At 42.5% G+C, this 20,752-nt stretch overlaps 1 protein-coding gene across 7 annotated transcripts in view; it reads left to right on the top strand.

The window, feature by feature from the left end:
- EXOC2 (exocyst complex component 2) overlaps window positions 1-20,752 on the top strand; it is a 194,455-nt gene that overhangs the window by 102,215 nt on the left and 71,488 nt on the right. For all 7 annotated transcript variants that reach the window (XR_005290923.2, XR_006279050.1, XR_006279051.1 and 4 more), the window contains 4 exons: window positions 479-603; window positions 8,852-8,920; window positions 9,679-9,836; window positions 13,324-13,445. Coding sequence is in view for 3 of the 7 variants with exons in the window: in XM_038388646.2 (XP_038244574.1) it covers window positions 479-603; window positions 8,852-8,920; window positions 9,679-9,836; window positions 13,324-13,445 (474 nt within the window). In the remaining 4 variants the exon portion in view is untranslated. The remainder of the gene's footprint in view (window positions 1-478; window positions 604-8,851; window positions 8,921-9,678; window positions 9,837-13,323; window positions 13,446-20,752) is intronic.

Here is a 20,752-nt window from a genome sequence, read left to right as displayed (position 1 = left end):
GAGTGAGATCACACTGGAAGTCTGTGGAAATAAAACTTCAGATCTCCCATTTCCCAGTCTTTTGCCTTAATTTCAAGACAATTGTACAGCCTCCTTCCATCCCCTCCCCCACCCCATCTTTTAATGGCTAAGTCTGATCCTCCCTGTTCAGTTATCATTTAGCCTGGTTTAAAGACAGATTTATGCTAGTGGGTTGTTAGGATGTAAAATACAATTCAGTGGGGCCATACGAGCACCTCTATATAGAAGACATATTATACTTATAGTACCACCCCCCTCAAAAGAATATATGGAAATAAATCTTGCACGTACACAAGCTGTATGCCATATGGACCAAGTCATAAAATGTTGCCATTAACACCTGAGAAATTATAGATATGCATAATAGATCCATTTTTTTATATCACACTGTAGCTGCATGTTAAAAATAGCTTTATTATCAATCCAAAGTTATTTATTCTTTCTCTTTTCCTCTTAGCTTGGCGTTGTAAAGCTCCTCAACAAGTTGCATTTGTTGAAAAGTTGACAAAACTCGTTGTAATTCAGCTCCCCAACTTCTGGAAGCTCTGGATTTCTTATGTGAATGGAAGCCTTTTCAGTGAGGTATGGGTTCATGCATACACATAACCTAAATGTCTTCAGATAGACAAAGCTCATAGGAATTATTTTGTATTTGAATTTGAGTTTGAAACTGCAGAAGTATAGTACCTCAGTGGAGAAGATGCCTGACTAAGATGTCTTTGCAGCTTTTGGATTACAGAGATTTGTAGAACGACATAAGCAATTGTACATCTATTGATTGGTGGTTGATTTGGGATAAAGCAGTGGACCCACTTCGTATGTTATGAATGCTGATCAGTAAATTTCCTCGCAACATATATGTAAGGATGCTATTTTTAAAAAAAAAAAAACAAAAAACGGAAGGCTTCACAATAGGAACTATTTTGTACTGTAGTATAGTCCTCTGAGTGACCTACTCTTAACCATTGAAATGTACATAATTTCAGTCCTGCTTGTCAAGATCATCAACCAACTGTCCCATGTTGGATCTTGCATTTAGCAACATCTGAGAAAGGAGACTATGTTTGGTAATCTTAAAAAATGATAAACTAGATGCATCTTAAAGATATGAGAGACAAAGCCAGAGCCATAGTGTTTGACTCTGGAATGGGCATACATATTTTGTGACTTTGAAGAATTTGGATGTGAGGATAGATTTAAACCCAGAGTTTCAAAATGACAGAAGTCTAGAATTGTGTACACACACACACACACACGTGCACCCAACTTATATCTGTCTCTCTCACACACACACACACACACACACACACACACACACACACACACGTGCACCCAACCTATATGCAAAATAACTGTAGTGGCATCTGTCACAATTGTATGTGTCCCTCGTCCAGTCTTGTGTTAAGTAAATCTGGCCCATTAATTGTGTAACATTACTGTATCATGCCCAGAGCAACAGAAAATATTTTTCAAGCTATATCATCAAAAGGAATCTAACTCAAACCAGGTTTCAGAGTAGCAGCCGTGTTAGTCTGTATTCGCAAAAAGAAAAGGAGTACTTGTGGCACCTTAGAGACTAACAAATTTATTAGAGCATAAGCTTTCGTGAGCTACAGCTCACTTCATCGGATGCATTCCGATGAAGTGAGCTGTAGCTCACGAAAGCTTATGCTCTAATAAATTTGTTAGTCTCTAAGGTGCCACAAGTACTCCTTTTCTTTTAACTCAAACCAGTGATCATACAAAATGACAGTGTTAATAACTTAGTAATTACTCGCATATCCATAGCATATAGTCATATAACCATTATAACTAGAGAATATAATATCTTTTGATTTGTATAATTGCTAGTCACCAGTTTACAAAACTACAGTGTATTTGGCAGAAAATGTTAGGCTGAAAATGGCCTGGCCATTTCTCTATTTTTCCAGTAGCAGGATACTAAGGGTGGGGCATCCCTAGAAGAGGAAGTATAATTATGCCATTATCCAATGATGATGAAAGGCATTGGCTGTTAATAGAATAGGGAACCTTCAATTGCTAAGTCATCAGTTCACATCAGACCCTGATCTGTGGTGTATGAAATTCTTACCAATATGATGATTGATTTCAGTCTAATTCCTAGAAAAATGTCATGTGCCATATTTTTGGAGATTAATGTACGCAATCTACGCACCTACATTATATATAATTTGAAAGCTTATTTTAAGTGCATTTAGATGAGGTATGATTTGGAACTGTCAAGTGGTGCTGTAAACCTGTAGGTGAGGTGAAACAATGGTACCCAAAATGATAGTGTCATATTTGCACAGTTACGGAAACACTGCAACATGACTATGACCACAGTTTTTACTGTTTTAAATTAATTTCAGCACCTTCATGTGGTGTTTATTGGTCAAAGCTACCAAATGACTGTATTAAATGATTGTATTGGTTTTGCATGGGCAATTTTTTTTCCAGGAATGATGAAACTGTTTAGCATGTGAAAAAAGTGTCGAATATCAATATTTTGCAATCTACTAACATGAAATGTTTTCACATTGCATGTTCTTAGTTGTCAAAGTATCTCATAAGTGATTATAATAGTTTTCTATATTTTCAGTTGAAATGTGCTGATCAGATCAGTCTCACGCTGAAGGTTATGCACCAGTAGCAGTAGATTGCATTCTTATAGTTTGTACTGCCTAGTAGGTAGATATAACTATATGTGAATTTCTAATGTAATGCTTCCCCATTTTTAAGCATTTGTACAAAACAATGTAGTATCTAGTCTGCCTGATAGAAGGTTTTAATTTGTACTGCCTATGCATGCAGTACTAACCTTTGAAATATTCTAGAAACTAGCTTTTTAATTCAGTGACACTTATGCATGGGTCAGTACTAGTGTTAAAGGTGATGGTACAGAGCTTCATATTATGAATATGCAAAAAGCTATGAGAAGGAAGGGGCCTAACCAGAAGTACTGAAGACAAAGTCCACAATTAAGTCCTTGCTTCTGTACTGATCAGGGATGAAGAGCATGTTACAGCTCTTATCAACCATGTCATCAACAATATGAGAAACCAATTTGACCCTGAATCACATCCAGAGGCACTTATCAACACATCTACAGGATTGCACATAGCATCAGTTGTACAAGAGTCTCTACTGAAAATAGCGGATGGTGGTGAAGAACAAATGGAGAGATTTGTGAGAGGTGCACTTGATTCTGATGGCACACAAAGCTTCTTCAGCCCAGTCTAGAAATTTCACATCAAAACATTAGCTTACATAGCCAAGAAGACTAAATTTAAGTCTGGCAAGGAGGGACAATCATAACAGCTCTCAGTCCAGAATTGTTTTCCCACAGAGCCCTATCCTTAGCAAGATGGAGAGATGATGTTTCAATCGCGACTGTTCCTAGGGCTGGTCTATACTGAAAACCTTTATCGGCACTGCTGTGTGTCTCGGGGGTTTGAAAAATCTACCCCCTGAGACAGACAGCTATGCTGATCTAGTCCCCAATGTAGACATGGCTAGGTTGACAGAATAATTCTTCCATCGACCTAGCTACCACTTCTTGTAGGGAAGGTGGATTAACTATAGTGACTGGACAACTTCTCTCATCATTGTGATGAGTATCTACACTGAAGTGTTACAGCAGCACAGCTGAAACCCTGCAGCTGTGCCGCTGTAGCCTTTTAAGTATAGACATACCCTCAGCCATCCACTAGGATCTGTGCCTATGTCCCTTTTTCATGGTAATGGAACAATAAGAAGAACAGACAAAGCTGCATTAGGGCATCTGTTGAAAGCTCAAGCTGAAAAAAATCCATGAGCTAAGAGCATGCAACAAAGAAACTATAGTGTACCTCTCAGATGCCAAGGCTGTCATACAAATGATAGCCGGAGGCAAAGTCTACACATTTTATAAATTGGCTGCTGAATACTTGAGGCAGGTCCTAAAAGGATTTGAAGCTAATTCTTTAATTGGAATCTATGAGGGGTATGACAGTAGTAACTCTGAAAACTTCAGAAAGATAGCTCCGGACAGTTGGATGCAAGAAATACCAGGTGATTGGTGGACGTCTTGTGCCTCCATGGGAAAATGTTTTAGAACATGGCATCCAACGAACACTCAATTGCAAAATTCCTCTGTGAGTGTATGGTTCAAAATGCACCTGAGTGTAGGAGCACACCCAACACAAATCCACCTTTCCAGTGGTGAAGCAGTAATGTCCATCACCAGTTGAGCTGTTGAAGAAGCCCAAGACCTGTACAGTATTCAAGAGAAAGCTGATACAAGGATGCTTCTGTATGATGTATATGCCAATATGACTTTTGGTGTCAATGGAACCATTGTAATTGGGTCACCTGATACAGATGTTTTGGTCCTTGCTGTTCACTACTTTCCAAAAATAGAACACCGAGATAACGTGGATCAAAACAATCACATTACCAGCACAACTAACAAATATCTCTTCATATCTGTGCATTAAATTTGTGATGCACTCACTCCAGACATCTGCAACATGCTTCCTGCTCTACATGCCTTAATAGCATGTGACTAGGTGACATACCTATTTGGTATGGGAGAAAAAAAATCTGTGTTTAATGTTGTCAAAACAAAGTGATCGTACTGCTTCAGAGCCTTCCAAATTGGGAGATTGTAGTGAACAAGCTGCAGATTCTGCAGCAAGGAAGTTGATAGTAGTCCTGTATAACCAGAGTGAGAAAAGGAGACCCACAAAGACCTGACTTGCTTGCACCTCGATCTAGCTATCAGAAAGTACTGGTGACTGGCCAGAAACCCACCATGTGGGGAGAGTTTTGAAGAGCATGTCACAACAGCATCTTGGCAAACAAAGGTTTGGATGTCTTCACACATAGGTAAAGCAAATAATGGATCACCATTACAACATGGAAGGTAAAATGAAGATGGTGAAGAGCTTCTTGTATTCTTCAAAGGCCCAGTGGCATCTGAGCCTTCTACAAGCTTATTTGTGCCTGTAACAGTAAGGGTTGCTGAGCAATCAACTGTGTCTGTAGTCATAACATTCTTGCCTGCACAAAACTGTAAATGCCAAAGCAACAAAGACAGTGGTAACCCACTCACTCTTGACAGAGATCATGATGATGTACAAGATGATGATGATTGCCCAGAAATGTCACCAGCATTATCACATTTCAATTATACCAATACAAATGTATTACTAGATTTTGTTTTAAATTGTTTAGATCAGCGGTTCTCAAAGTTTAGCAACCCAAGGACCCCCATTTTGGTTTTAAAATTTTTGGGGACCCCCAAACCCACCCACTCAGCCCTTGCCATGCCCCTGACCCACCCTTTTGAGGTCATGCACCCCACTCATTCCATCCACCCTCCCTCCATCACTCAGTCTTCCCCACCCTCACTCACTTTCACCAGGCTGGGGCAGAGGGTTGGGCTGCAGGAGGAGGTGAGAGGTCTGGGCTCTGGGAGGGATTTTGGGTGCGGGCTCTGGGCTGGGGCAGGGGGTTGGGATGTGGGAGGTTAGGGCTCTCTCCAGACGGTGCTTACCCCTGGTGGCTCCCGAAAGTGACCGGCACATCTCTCTGGCAGCAGTTCTTATGCATGGGGTCCCTGTGTGTTGCCCCTGCCCACAGGCACTGCCCCCACAGCTCCCATTGACCACAGTTCCGGGCCAATAGGAGCTGTGGAGTCAGCGTTCTGAGTGGGGGCAGCCCACGGAGACCCCCTCCCCACAACCAACCCCGCCCCCCAGGGCCTCAGTAACATACTGGCTGTTTCTGGAAGTGGCACAGAGCTGGGGCAGGTAGGAAGCCTGCCTTCGCCCCACTGCGCAACTGGACTTTTAGTATGCCTGAGGCACTGAGAGGAGGAGGAGGAGGAATTGATCAGCAGGGCCTGTGGACCCTCTAGGGTACCCTCTGGGACCCCCAGGTGTCCACAGACCCCAGTTTGAGAAACGCTGGTGTAGATCGTTGCCGTGATGCTTTGAGGTCATAAATCCAATTTTATGTCTTTGAGTAAAACTTAGTGTCATTAAACTAAAGAAATGAATGCAAATTATTTCAAAGGGATCATTTTAACATATTTATGGTATCATTTTTATCCTCCATTTCTATGGTAATAGCACCACATGATGGCTCCATATCATATCTCATCTTACGAGTAGACCTAATAAGCTTCCAAATGATGTATGATGTGCATGTGTGTACAGAGGGTACATTAAGTCAACCAAATCGGTGTGGTCTGCCGCTCACCTAAAATCCTCAGAAGTGGATGCATTTTGTTTTCCCCATTTCATACATGGAAATCCGAGGGAAAGAGAGAACATGCATTTGTCAATGCCATACAGTGATCCAGAAGTAGAGGCAGTATTAAAATGTAGGAGTTTGACTCCTGCCCAGTGTTTTTTCCATAGAGAATCATGCAATGAGTCTCGTGAAGGCAATGAGAATCCTCCTGAAGCTTTTAATTTAAAAATAACTACAGTTTTGGTAATAATACATTTCTGGTTATTAGAGATTGGATTTGGACTTTAAACCCTCAACTGTAAATTAATGTAGTTTCTCTCTCTCAGAAATTTCAAGAGACACTGACACCATGTTTACAGTTGTAAACAAAGTTGAGTAGTTCTGCTTATGAGAGTAAGTGCAAGAGAGAATGCAGCAATCTTCTATAATGTCTGGTCAGAACATTGTTTTCATTTCAAAAAAGTTGGGAGTTAATTTGCATGTTTGCATGCAAGATACCTATACTGTACTTCGATAGGGCCAGATTCTGACTGTACAAGCAACTCATCCTCATCCCTCTGCTCCTTTTTTGTCCATATGTAGGAAATGGCCAAAATCCTGTGGACAGTGCAGGCTCTTGTTGCCACTAGCTATCTGAAAATGGATGGGAACCTCGGAAACCTCATTAGGCGCTTCTGAGGAGAGCTACAGCCACAACACCCCCACAAGCTGTAGAATTTTGCCAATAGTACAGAAAATGTCCTTATTATGTTTCCTTGCTATTTGTTGACATGTGAGAAACAAAATATTGTTCACCATAGTTTTGGAGACAGAGAGAAAAAATCATGAAAACAACCATGTGAGTGAAATCCAGAAGCCTGAAATATATTAACTCTAATTCAAAAGAAAAACCCAGTGATAAATAACAAGCTGGTTTTATTTTCTGTTGTGAAGTTATATATATTTTTCTTGGCATAAAGATAGGCTGTTTGTCTTAGAATAGTGTCAGTTAAAGATTTATATGCTATTTCTAACAGCTTAAAAAGTTTGCAGCTCTTTGAACCACTCGGATCCATATGAAGGAGCATATGTGAAGTCAAAACAGTGAAATGTAACGGTTGATCTCACCACAAAGTAGTTTTGGTCTGTCTGTGCAGGAAAGGGTTAAGATTTTTATTCAATGAAATCACTAAGGGAAAAAATATCTTAAGATCTTTTATATTTTTTCTTTAATATGACTTCAGGGCTTTAAGGGAGCAATCAAAACTGTTTTTAAAACTTTAGTTTTAGTAATATTGTAAAAGGTACCTACAGCATAAACAAGTTTATTCAATATGATTGATTTTTTTATCAGAAAAAAACATAAAGGTACATATGAGGTTCATCAGTAATATGCAGGAATTGTTCTAATTAATATAAGATAGTACAGTTCAGAATAATAAAGGAAAACAGAGAATTTAAAAACTCTAAAGTGTTTTTGATTAAAAGCTACTTTCTATGTAAATTTCTTGTTGGTAATTTTATGTTAACTACAAAATTTACTTGGCATTCATAAAAATAATCTGAAGAACTTCTAACAAATGATGAATTATTAAAAAAAAAACCCCATGAAACTTATTTAGTCATTTAAAAAAATATATTGATTATATACTGCTTTGAGGACAGTATTAAGAGTGTCTTTTCCAAACTACAATTCTGCTAATATATCTTTTGTCCAGTAGGTGTCACAGTGCATACATTAAATTAGCAAATGTTCTTAACTATATAATTTCACCTACTTCTCTAATCCAATCTTTTAAACAGCTTTTTCTGTGAAACTTGCTTTGTGTTATGGCACACTTCACACACAAATATATAATTATCACTTGCATTTGAAAACTGCTAACAGTAAGAGCACTGTTCAAGCCATATTCTTTTCTTCACGCAACTGTAACTGAAGTTGCTAGTGCAGATGTGCTTTCGTGCTTCTAAATTTTCAGAGATGTGAATTGTCTAGCAAGATGATGATAAATCTTCATAGTAAGTCCATTACAGATGATTTAGTTTTTCACTTTGGAGAATAATGGCCTCTGTCTTCTGAAACAAAGTACTAAACCAAAAGAAAAAGGGGAACACGCAGTACTTCTGCACTGTCCATCATTACAAAGAATGTACTTTATTTTAGACCCAAATTTTCCTCCAGGCACCTCTCACCTACTGGAGACTTAAAGATTCTTTTCCTGTAGACTTACTACAGGATTGATCCATGGATTTTAGAGCTCTTTTTACAATGTTAATGCGAAATCATAATAGGAAAATATTGCTTGATTTCAATGAAGCTTATGCTTCTTGACCTATTATTTTACTTCCACCTTTTATTTTAGGTTCTTATGGCACATTATGCCCCACACTTAAACACTAGTAGCTTAATAGCTACTATCAGTAAATACTTGTTGACTTGTGGAGACTTTGCTTGTAGATGTGACTTGAGTTAGCTTCTTTTATCCCATTGTAAACTCACTAATCACTTTTGACCCCTTTCCCTTGATACATCTTTTTTAGAATGGTTTTAAAATTGAAAGCCATGGTTACGAGACACTGATACTTTTCAATTGTTTCTCATTTTTACAAGACTGCTGAAAAATCTGGTCAAATGGAAAGATCAAAGAAGAACGCTAGGCAAAGACAAAATGATTTCAAGGTAAGCTTGGTGTGCAGACTTATTTTCGTTTAGGTAGTCCTTCAGATTAAGATACCAGAAGAAGGCTTAATTTTCAAATAATGGTGAACGTTGACCCTGTAATAACCAGGCTCCTTTAAGCTGTTTTAAATTCGGCACCCAAAAAACAATAGTCACTTCAAAAAAAAAAAAAAAAAAAAAAAAAAAAAGCCCTGACCCTTGCTCCACATGAGACTACAATCTAAGTAAAAGGCAAATATCTTGTACTGGCAAGTATCCTTACACATCACCGACCATTTAAGAACCTGCCGTCACATCTGAAGCCTCTACAGACAATCACGCTTTGGCTGTGATGGGCCCTGCATCTTGGAACTCTCTCTCTTTATGTCCAACCTCTGAAATCCATTTTATTTTATCGCTCCTTTAAAAAAAAAAAATCTTAAATCTTTTTTTTTATTTTTCTGTTGTTTTTTGCAGTGACCTTTATTAACCCTATGTTTATTACCTTCCCTTTCCTAATTTGGACCCTGTTGTTTGTGTTTATGTTAATGTGATTTTTTTTGTTTTATATATTGTATTTGTTTCAATTATGTTGTACAGTGCTGTAGTGCTTTGTTTTGTGGATGTTTACTATGTAAGTAAAATTATATTCCTTAGTGAAATTTGAAATGTACGCCTGTCATTTCAGACTAGATTATGTGATGAATACATAACTGGTTAAAAATATTGATGCAGTTTCTGTGTATTTATTTTTGTGGTGTTCTTTTATGCTGTGACAGAAAATGATTCAGGAGGTGATGCAGTCGCTGGCAAAACTGATCCGTGGAGCTTTGCTTCCATTCAGCCTCAGAGAAGGAGAGTTGAGACAGTATGGTGGCTGGGAGATGAAATCTGAACTCTCTGGACAGTGGCTAACACATGTCATCCAGACTGTAAGGTAACTGGGGCTATTGTTCTGTATGGTATGAGTCTTTAGTATATATAATATAGTCTAAACTGTGCTTTTTGCACATTCAACTGAAAGATCATTAATGTTGCAAAGTAAAGGACACAAAAGTTAGGAAATGTCAAAATTAACGTTGCCTGTGCAAGATTAATTCAGCCTACTTGTGCATATGTGCATTATGATACAGTCTATAATTACATGATCGCTTGCTATATTTTTTCCTCAGGACTCTTGTCTCAGTGCACAGGATGGACAGTGCTCTGTAGATGAATCAGGGTTGTATAGTGAATGAGGCTGTTGTCTGTAGGACCTCTTTCTCATTTGTTTTAGAAGTTGAAAGGTACGTAGTAAATGAGGCAGGAGATTGCAGGAAGAGAAGGGATGGCCTCATAAATAGGGCAGCTGAATGTCATCTTGGAGAATTGGATTCTGTCCTTGCCTCCTCTTAAATTCTGATATAGTGTTGGGCTAAAACCGGGAGGAAAACACTTCAGCCTCTCTGGCCACTCAGTAACAGACTTAACAGTGGCAATTTTGCAAAAGAAAAGCTTCAAAAACAGACTCCAGTGAGAAACTGCTGAGCTTGAATTAATATGCAACTAGATACCATTAACTTGGGTTTGAACAGAGACTGGGAGTGGCTGGGTCATTACATATATTGAATCTATTTCCCTATGTTAAGTATCCTCACACCTTCTTGTCAACTGTCTAAATGGACCATCTTGATTATCACTACAAAATTTTTTTTGTCTCCTGCTGATAATAGCTCATCTTAATTAATTAGCCTCTTACTCCACTTTTTCATGTTCTCTATATGTGTATATATATATCCTTACTTATATGTTCCATTCTATGCATCCGATGAAGTGGGCTGTAGCCCACGAAAGCTTATGCTCAAATAAATTGGTTAGTCTCTAAGGTGCCACAAGTACTCCTTTTTAATATTGGGATAGTCACTTAAACCAGAGTTTTCACAGGTGGCCACTGCTTGTATTCCTCATTTCCTAGATGGTTAAGTGAACTAATGATGGCTTATAATCAACTAATTGGTCGTGCTAGGCAGACAATAGTAGTGGTGTGAACAAAATTGTTGATAGTTACCAGATGACATTCCAGAATCTCAGGGCAGTGATAGTGGCACATAGAGTGATGAAAGTTTGAAGATTTGTGCCCATCCTCTGCTGATGGCTGCTCTCAGTGCCTGCATTCTGCTCAGAAAGAGGAGCAGGAAAGATGATGGCTTTGCAACCCCACAAAAGTCCTCGTTATTGATGGAGGGTTATCAAGTGCCCACACTTGGAGCCTGGTTCCTGCTGCTAGCTATTTCTGATACTTCTGCCCTGCTCAAGATCGGGGTAGGGAGAATGGCAGTGACTCCATTTGCCTGGTTCTTGCCCAATATGGAAGCATTAAGGAGATGCAGCCAGTGTAGCAAGTTTAGAGCAAATAAAAAGAAGTATTTCTTCACACAGGGCACAATCAACCTGTGGAACTCATTGCCAGGGGATGTTGTGAAGGCTAAAACTGTAACTGGGTAAAAAAAGAAATTGGATAAATTCATGGACGATAGTAATGCAAAGTAATGCACACTGAAAAACATGACCCCAACTATAAATATAAAATGATGGAGTCTAAATTAGCTGTTACCACTTGAGAAAGAGATCTTGGAGTCATTGTGGATAGTTCTCTGAGAACATCCACTCAGTGTGCAGTGGCAGTCAATAAAGCAAACAGAATGTTGAGAATCATTAAGAAAGGGATAGATAAGACAGAAAATATCATATTTCCTCTATAGAACTCCATAGTACGCCCACATCTTGAATACTGCCTGCAGATGTGATCACCCTATCTCAAAAAAGATATGTTGGAATCGGAAAAGGTTCTGAAAAGGGCAACAAAAATGATTAGGGATATGGAACAGCTGCTGTAAGAGGAGAGATTAATAATACTGGGACTTTTCAGCTTGGAAAAGAGACGACTAAGGAGGGATATGACTGAGGTCTATAAAATCATGACTGGTGTGGAGAAAGTAAATATGGAGGTGTTATTTACTCCTTCTCATAAGAACTAGGAGCCACCTAGTTTCAGCAACCTGAAATTAATAGGCAGCAGGTTTAAAACAAACAAAATAAAGTATTTTTTCACACAATGCACAGTCAACCTGTGGGACTTCTTGCCAAAGGATGTTGTGAAGGCCAAGACTATAACAGGGTTCAAAAAAGAACTAGATAAATTTCTGGAGCATAGGTCCATCAATGGCTATTAGCCAGGATGGACAGGGATAGTGTCCCTAGCCTCTATTTGCCAGAAGTTGGAATTTGGCGACAGAGGATGGATCACTTGATGATTACCTTTTCTGTTCATTCCCTATGGGGCACCTGGCATTAGCCAATTTTGGAAGACAGGATACTGGGCTAGATGGACCTTTGGTTTGACTCAGTATGGCCATTCTTAGACACATCAATAGCGATAAACAAAAATAGCTAAGGGTGCAACCCCATGCTCTGGGTGTCTCTGAGCCTCTGATTGCCCGAAGCTGGGACTGGAAGACAGTGGATGGATAACTGCCCTGTTCTGTTCATTCCCTTTGAAGCATCTGGTATTGGCCACTGTTGGAAGACAAGATATGAGGCTAGATGGACCATTGGTCTGACCGAGGCCATTCTTATGTTCTTAACTCTTCTCCTTTGTGTCCCTGTGTGAAGGTTGGGCACAATTGCAGCCCTCCAGTTAAGATGGCAAATACTATTACAAGTATATAGGGTGCTACAACCCTCATAGGGAGAATGATAAGGCATGGCCCCACCCCCTTCCACACCAATCAGTGGTGCTGGGCTGGTGGAAATTAAGTGGGTTGGGTGAGTCCATGTTGTACTGTCGTTAGAGGTGGCACAGTAACTGTGTTCCCTACTGGCACCTCAAACCATTATGCCCTGCTAGGGTGGTATACCTTCACATTACCCTTTACTGTAGGCCCTGTTGCTATTTATTTTATCTATTTATATTATGGTCATACCTAGGCGTGCCGATCATGGACTAAAACACCATTGTGTGATGTGCTGTACAAACACAGAACAAAAGGATAGTCCTTGCCCACAAAGAGCCTTCAATCTAAGTATAAAAGAAGAGACAACAGATGGATACAGACAGGTGGAAAATTACAAAGAAATGACAAGACAATATTGGTCATTGTGATATGCAGTGGTATTGGTACATCAGTGGCCTAAACTTTGTCAAGTTTATACAGTACAACAGTGAAGCTCTACATTGATATGGGTTCAACAAATGAATGAACCAGACAGTAAAACATATCTATGGTATTATGGATGATCACACAGTTTAAAAAGCTTACTGTTGAGGAGACTAATAGTATACATAAGCAAAAGAAACTCCTAAGTAACTTCGTGATATTTAGCAGTATTGTCTAGAAAACTGTAGGTTTAAACCTAACGTTCATTTTATTTTCTTCTCCTTCCAGGCTTAGTTATGAGTCCCTTACTGCACTTGAAATACCAAATGATATGCTTCATATCATCCAGGATCTTATTTTGGATCTTCGAGTACGTTGTGTAATGGTCACCTTACAACACACAGCTGAAGGTAATAAAAAAAAAAAAAAAAAAAAGAAGAAGAAATGTGCAGACCTACATGCATATGGTTAGGATTTTTTATTTTCTCTTTGGTTAAATCAGACTGTGTTCTAGAATTGACCATGTTCACTTTAGGTACTTGAATCAATAATAAGGTCATCTCTAATTCACAGAATCACAACATACAAGACCTATTAGGTTATTCTATCATTTCCCTGACAATACTGTTCCCTGTATTATGAGCCTTTTTTTTCCCCCTTTAATATAAGGCAGCCACTTTTTTCACTAGGTTACAGACTTTTCCAAACCAGACAAGCTTTAATTTATTTGTACTTTTTGCCATGACACAGCTATTCCATGCAATGAATCAGCATTATTACTACTCTGTTCTGTAACAGGTTGGATATTCTCAAGCTTGGATATTCTTTTTTAAGTGAGCAAATCTTAAAAACATTACACAGTATTTTAGTTGCAATTTTATCAGGGATATTCATTGTCTGTCTCTAGAGTCCTGTTTAGCTCTTTGGGGTTGTAAATTCATAGATTTTTAAGGCCAAAAGAGACCATTAGTTCATCTAGTCTAACCTGTGTAATATAGGTCATAGAATTTCAATGAGTTACCCCTGTATTTAAGTTCAGTAACTTCTTTGACTAAATCATGTTTTCCAGAAAGAAATCCAGTCTTGGTTGAAGATTTCAAGAGATGATGCATTGGCAATATCCCTTGTTAGTTTGTTCCAATAGTTAATCATCCTCACGGTTTAGAAATATGGCACAATTTTTTTTAATTTAAATTCGTCTGGCTTTTAACTTCCAGATACAAGTTTTTGTTATGCCTTACTCCACTAGATTAAAGATCCCTTTATTACTCAGTGTTTTCTTCCTCTTCAAGTCTCTTCTTGACCCTTTTTATAAGTTAAACACATTGAGCTCCTTCAGTCTCTCACTGTAAGGCATTTTTTCCAGCCTTCAAATTACTTTTGTGTTCTTTTCTGCACCCTCTCCAATTTTTGGTATCTTTTTTTAAATCTAGTCCTCTTGACTGGATGCATTATTCCTGTATTGGTATAACCAACACTATATACAGAAGTAAAATAATTTTCTTGCTCATACTCACTACTTCCCTGTTTATGCATCCAGCGATCGCATTATCCCTTTTGGCCAGAGCATCCCACTGGGAGCTCGCATTCAGTTGTTTGCCCACTAAATCCTTATCAGTCACTGCTTTCCAGGATATAGTCCTACATTCTACAGGTATGAACTGCATTCTTTGGTCCTAGATGTATAACCTTGCATTTGGGTTGATTCAAACACATTTGGGTTGAATGGGCCCTGCTTACCAAGCAACCCAGATCACTCTGTATGACTCCCCTCGCCTCATCAGTATTTACCACTCTGTCAGTCTTTGTCATCTGCAAATTTTATCCACAACGATTTTGTTTACTTCCAGATTACTCATAAAATGTTGAATAGCATCAGACCCAAAACAGATCATTGCAGAACCCCACTAGAAATTCCCCTATTCAGTGATGACAACTTTGACAACTACTTCAGTTAGCCAGTTCTTAATCCATTTATCATGTGCTTCACTAGTATTGAATAGTGCTAATTTTTTAAATGCAAATGTCAGGTGGTGCTAAATCAAATGCCTTATAAAAGTATAAGTATATTAGACACCTATGCAGTTACCTTTATCAACCAAACTTGTCATCTCATAAAAAATGAAATTTGGTTTTTTTGACAAGATCTTTTTTCCATAAAGCCATGTATATTGGCATAGATATAGACCCATCCTTTAGTTCTTTATTGTTTGACTCCCACAGTCATTTTTCCTTTATTTTGCCTGCGATTGATCTGAGACTAGCGAGCCTTATAATTACCTCAGTCATTCCTTTTGTCCTTTTTGAATATTGGCACTCATCCAGTCCTCTGGAATTTTCCCAGTTTTTCAAGATGTATTAAAAATTAGCATCAGTGGGCTAGAGATCTGTTTCCCCAACTTTTTCTTTCATATGGGACTCATGGTGTCCACTGGTTTGATTAAACTTATTTTATTCTGTGATGGGCAGAATGCTAGACAATGTAATGATGCTCATGCTTACTGATGTATGCAAAGCAATGCAGGGAGCATTGAGCAAACAAACTGGAGCAAGCAGGGTCTCCTTCTGTTGCTCTAAACAATCTTATTTCTATTTGATACTCGCCTTATGCCCCAGTTCTTCTTCACGTGCTTACTCGTATCCATTCCAGTTAGGTGGCACCGCGCCTCATCTCGGCACTGCTCTACCTCGTGGCACCACTCCCCAGCACGGCACCAATCACACTCGCAGCACTGCTCCCGAACCCGCTCCAGACACCGGTCTCCGCTTTAGCAATGCTCTACATCCTGGCACTGCTCCCCACCAAGGTGAAGCTCCACGTCGCAGCACTGCTCGACCTCTCAGAACCGCTCCACATCTCACCGTCATTCCCTGCACTGCGCCACCGGTCACCATCTGGACCTCGCTACCCTTCGCGGCACCCATCCCATCTGTTGGAGGAGGAGGAGGCCTCCTGGGTGCAGTCTCGCACCACTCCCCATTGGTCGTCACGCTCCAGATCGCCCTCCCTCAGATCAGGCAGGGCATCGGGGGCATCGGAAGCACCCAGATCAGGGCCGGGGAGCCTTAGGCAGGATGCTTCCATGCCCCATTGGCAGCTCCAGTGGCAATTTTGGACCCCTTGGGCATAACATTAGGCCCAAGGTGCCTCTCCTTGCATACCTCCGCTGTCCCGTTCAGGGTCTCGCCTCCTTGAAGCAACCCTCAGCCACCCCCTCAGGACCCATCACAAAATCCAGATCCAACCCACCCCCGGTGGAGGCTACACCCAGTGTTCGGGAGGACCCGGTTCCAGAGGATCAAGAGGCCATAACAGAACCGGTCCTGCCGGTGGTTTCTTCCTCATCATCCCTTGACAAAGCGGTGGCGGGTATCTCCACATCTGGACCACCACCCAGGGCCCTGCAGGAACTCCTCCGAAGGGTGGCCGTGAATATAAACGTCCAGGTCAAGGAGGAGGACCCCGTGGTGGACATCCTGGCACCAGAGAGGCCCTCTCAGGTGGCCTTACCTGTTCTAAAGACCATCCAGTCTAATGCCAAGACTATTTGGCAAATGCCTGCGTCCATTCCCCCTACGGCCAAAGTGACTGAACGAAAATACTTTGTTCCCACTAAAGGGTATGAGTATCTCTTCACCCACCCTCCCCCATGCTCCCTTGTGGTGAGGCGGTGAATGAGAAAGAGAGGCAGGGTCAGCAAGGCCCTGCACCCAAATCAAGAGACGCTAAATGCCTTGATTTGTTTGGAAGAAAAGTTTATTCTACAGTGGGCCTCTCTCAGGATCGATAATCAACTCGCGATCCTGAGCAGGTATAATTACAACTTGTGGTCTGCAATTCTGAAGTTCAAAGAGCTTCTTCCATCTGAGTCATGAGCGGAATTGGGAACCATTGCCGGAAAGGGCAGGCTGTAGCCTGGACTTCCCTCCAGGGCTCTTCAGATGCCGTGGACTCCGATAGCGCGTACTCTGGCGTCTGGTATCGCAAAGAGGCGCAACGCCTGGCTCCAATCCTCTGGTCTCCCTCCGGAGGTTCAGCAAACAATTCAGGACCTTCCGTTCGATGGCCAGGGCCTGTTTGCTGAACAGACGAACTCCAGACTGCATAGCCTGAAGGACTCGAGGAACACAATTAAGTCCCTCGGCACACATACTCCAGCGACCCTAAGGAAGCCCTTTAAACAGCAGTCCACCCAGCAGCGGTCTTTCCCCCCCTTGGCCCAGACACGACTTCTCCCGTAGGAGAAACCGATATAGTCGGAATAGGCCATTACGCCCTCCTCCTGGGCAGGGCCAGGGGGAATCCAAGCACCCCCTCTCCCCCCTCCTTCTGGCCCTAAGCGCCCCTTTTGAAGGTGCGCACAAGGACAGATGATTAGTCCACAACCCAGCTAGTTAAGCTCCCTTCCTGAACCGTCTATCCTGCTTCTAGCATGCATGGTCCCATATTACATCGAACTGGTGTGTGCTCCACACGGTAGAGGCAAGATATTGTATCCATTTCTGCTCCTTCACACCTTCCCATCCCCCTTGCCCGTTCCTCTTCAGGGACCCCTCTCATGAGCAACTTCTCATCCAAAAGGTTCAGACCTTCCTCGCTCTAGGAGTGGTGGAGGAGGTTCCCCCGGAGCTCAAAGGCAAGGGTTTCTACTCCCGTTACTTCCTCGTCCCCAAAGCAAGTGGGGCCTCAGGGAACTCAACAAGTTCATCGTCAGCTTGAAGTTCCGCATGGTCTCCCTGAGCTCAATCAACCTTTCCCTGGATCCAGGAGACTGGTACGCCACCCTCGATATGAAGGACGCCTAGTTCCTATATCTATCACCCCGTCTCACAGACGGTTCCTCCACTTTGTGGTGAACAAGGTGCATTATCAATTCACAGCCCTCCCATTCAGGCTGTGCACAGTTCCTCACATCTTCACCAAATACATGGCAGTTGTGGCAGCCTTTCTTCGCCGCCACTATGTGCATGTCTACCCTTACCTGGATGACTGGTTCCTCCGTGGCCGCTCTCGCCAGGAGGTGGAATCGCAGGTGCAAATGGTCAAAGAAACATTCGAACCCTTAGATATCATTCTCAACATCAGCAAATCCGTCCTCACCCCAACTCAAAGAATAGAGTTCATCGGGGCAGTCCTAGAGGCGAACCAAGCAAGAGCGTTCTTTCCAGAGACGCGGCGCCTGGCCCTCTTGCAGATAATCAGCGGCATTTGCAGTTTTCCCACCACCACGGTGAGGCAGTGTCTCAGGCTGCTGGGTCATATAGCATGCTGCACTTACATGGTTCAACATGCCAGGCTACAACTCAGGCCTCTGCAAGTGTGACTCGCGTCTGTGTAGGCCGCGACAGTCTGGACATGGTGCTGACCTTCCCGAGGCACACCCTTGATTCCTTGTGTTGGTGGCTAGATCCCTGCATGGTAGGCGCCGGGGTTCCTTTCCACCCTCCCTAACTCACTTTGACTCTGGTAATGGACACGTCTGTGCTGGGCTGGGGAGCTCATCTCAGGAGCCTGATGACTCAGGGCTTGTGGCAGGTAGAGGAGCTGGCTTTGCATATCAACATCAAAGAACTCGGGGCGATCTGCCTCACCTGCCAAGCGTTTCTGTCCCGCTTGCAGGGCCACTGTGTAGCGGTCCTGATGGACAATACCACGGCCATGTTTTATATAAACAGGCAAGGTGGAGCCCGATTGTCTCCTCTCTGTCAGGAAGCTCTCCTCCTGTGGGAATTTTGTCTAGCCCACTCCATCCTTCTCCAAGCTTCATACCTGCCGGGCGTTCAGAATGTGCTGGTGGACAGCTTGAGCGGACGGTTCCTCACGCACAAGTGATCTATTCTTCTGGACATCATCCACTCCGTTTTCCGCAGCTGGGGGTTTCCCCGAATCGACCTGTTCGCCACACAGGCCAACAGAAAGTCCCCAAACTTCTGCTCCTTCATGGGCCACAGCCTAGGCTTGATCACAGATGCATTCATGATTCCATGGTCCGATCAACTGCTATACGCCTTCCCGCCATTTCCGCTCACCCACAAGGTGCTCCTCAAGGTCCACAAGGACAAAGCGGACGTGATACTGGTGGCCCCACCTGTGCCTCACTGGTGATCGTACCCCACTCTCATGGACCTAGAGGTCCACTTACCAGTATGGCTACCTCTCACTCCTGACCTCATCTCACAAAATCACGGTCGCCTTCTTCACCCGGACTTTCAGTCGCTCCACCTCATGGCCTGGAGGATCCGTGGTTGAACCAGGCAGAGCTCACTTGTTCGGACCCTGTAAGGTGGGTGCTTCTGGAGAGCCACAAGCTGTCTACTAGGGCCACATACGGAGCAAAATGGAAGAGGTTCTCTATCTGATGTGCCCAAAGGCAGGTGCCCCCACTCCAGGCTCCCATTCCTTGTATCCTGGATTATCTTCTGTACCTGAAGGACCAGCATCTGGCATTCGGTTTTCTCAAGGTCCACCTCGCGGCCATCTTGGCATTTCACCTGGGCGTTTCCAGGCGCTCGGTGTTCACGCACCCCGTCGTGGGACATTTCCTAAAAGGTTTAGAAAAGATACATCCCCCGATGAAGCCCCCTATTCTGACTTGGGACCTCAACCTAGTCCTCTCCCGCCTCATGGGACCTCCCTTCAAGGCACTAGCTTCCTGTTCCTCCTCTGTCTCTCTTGGAAGGTTGCTTTTCTGGTGGCTATCACCTCAGCACGACACGTGTCTGAACTGCAGGCCCTCGTGTCTGAACCTCTGTATACTTTCATAAGAATAAGGTGCATCCTAGTCCTCACCCGGCCTTCCTTCCTAAAGTGGTGTCCCACTTCCATGTTAGCCAGGACATCTTTCTGCCAGTTTTCTACTCAAAACCATGTCAGCCCCCACAAACAGCAGCGGCACTCGCTGGACGTCAGGAGGGCACTCGCTTTCTGTATTGACTGCACAAAGCCGTCCCACAAGACAACCCAGTTGTTTGCTGCCTTGGCAGAGTGGATGAAAGGTTTGCCAGTCTCTTCCCAGTGGATCTCCTGGATCATGGTGTTATCCACACTTGTTATGACTTGGCTCAGGCCTTGTCGACAGCCTTCCTGGCCCATGTATCTCTCCAGGAAATCTGCAGGGCTGCCACATGGTCTTCAATGCATACTTTCACGTCGCACTATGCCATCGTCCACCAATCTTGGAACAATGCAGCCTTTGGCAGCGCAGTACTTCGGTCAGCAATACCTTGACTCCGACCCCACCTTTGAGGTAAGACTTGGAAGTCAACTAACTAGAATTGATATGAGCAAGCACTCGAAGAAGAAAAAACAGTCACTCACTGTTTTTGTAACTGTTGTTCTTTGAGATGTGTTGCTCATATCTGTTCCATTCCCCCACACCTTTCTCCTCTGTCGGAGTTGCCGGCAAGAAGGAACTGAAGGGGGGGTCAGGCCAGCAGGGTGGTATATAGAGCGCCATATGGGCGCCACTCCACAGGCCTCCACAGACAGCCTGATGGGTAGCTGCTAGAGAAAAGTTTCTGACAGCCATGCACACAGCACACGCGCACACCTAATTGGAATAGATATGAGCAGCACATCTCGAAGAACAGCAGTTACAAAAAGAGTGAGTAACCATTTTTTCAGCAAGGTACTTAAGCCTAACTTTAGGAACATGAGCAATCCTATGTGAGAAATGAGTGGAACTACTCATTGCTTAAAGTTAGGCATGTGCTTCTG

Source organism: Dermochelys coriacea, chromosome 2, assembly GCF_009764565.3.
Source record: "Dermochelys coriacea isolate rDerCor1 chromosome 2, rDerCor1.pri.v4, whole genome shotgun sequence".
Classification (NCBI taxonomy): Eukaryota; Metazoa; Chordata; order Testudines; family Dermochelyidae; genus Dermochelys; species Dermochelys coriacea.
The sequence above is the reverse complement of the archived record's forward strand: the minus strand, read 5'-3'. Positions and strand labels throughout refer to the sequence as shown.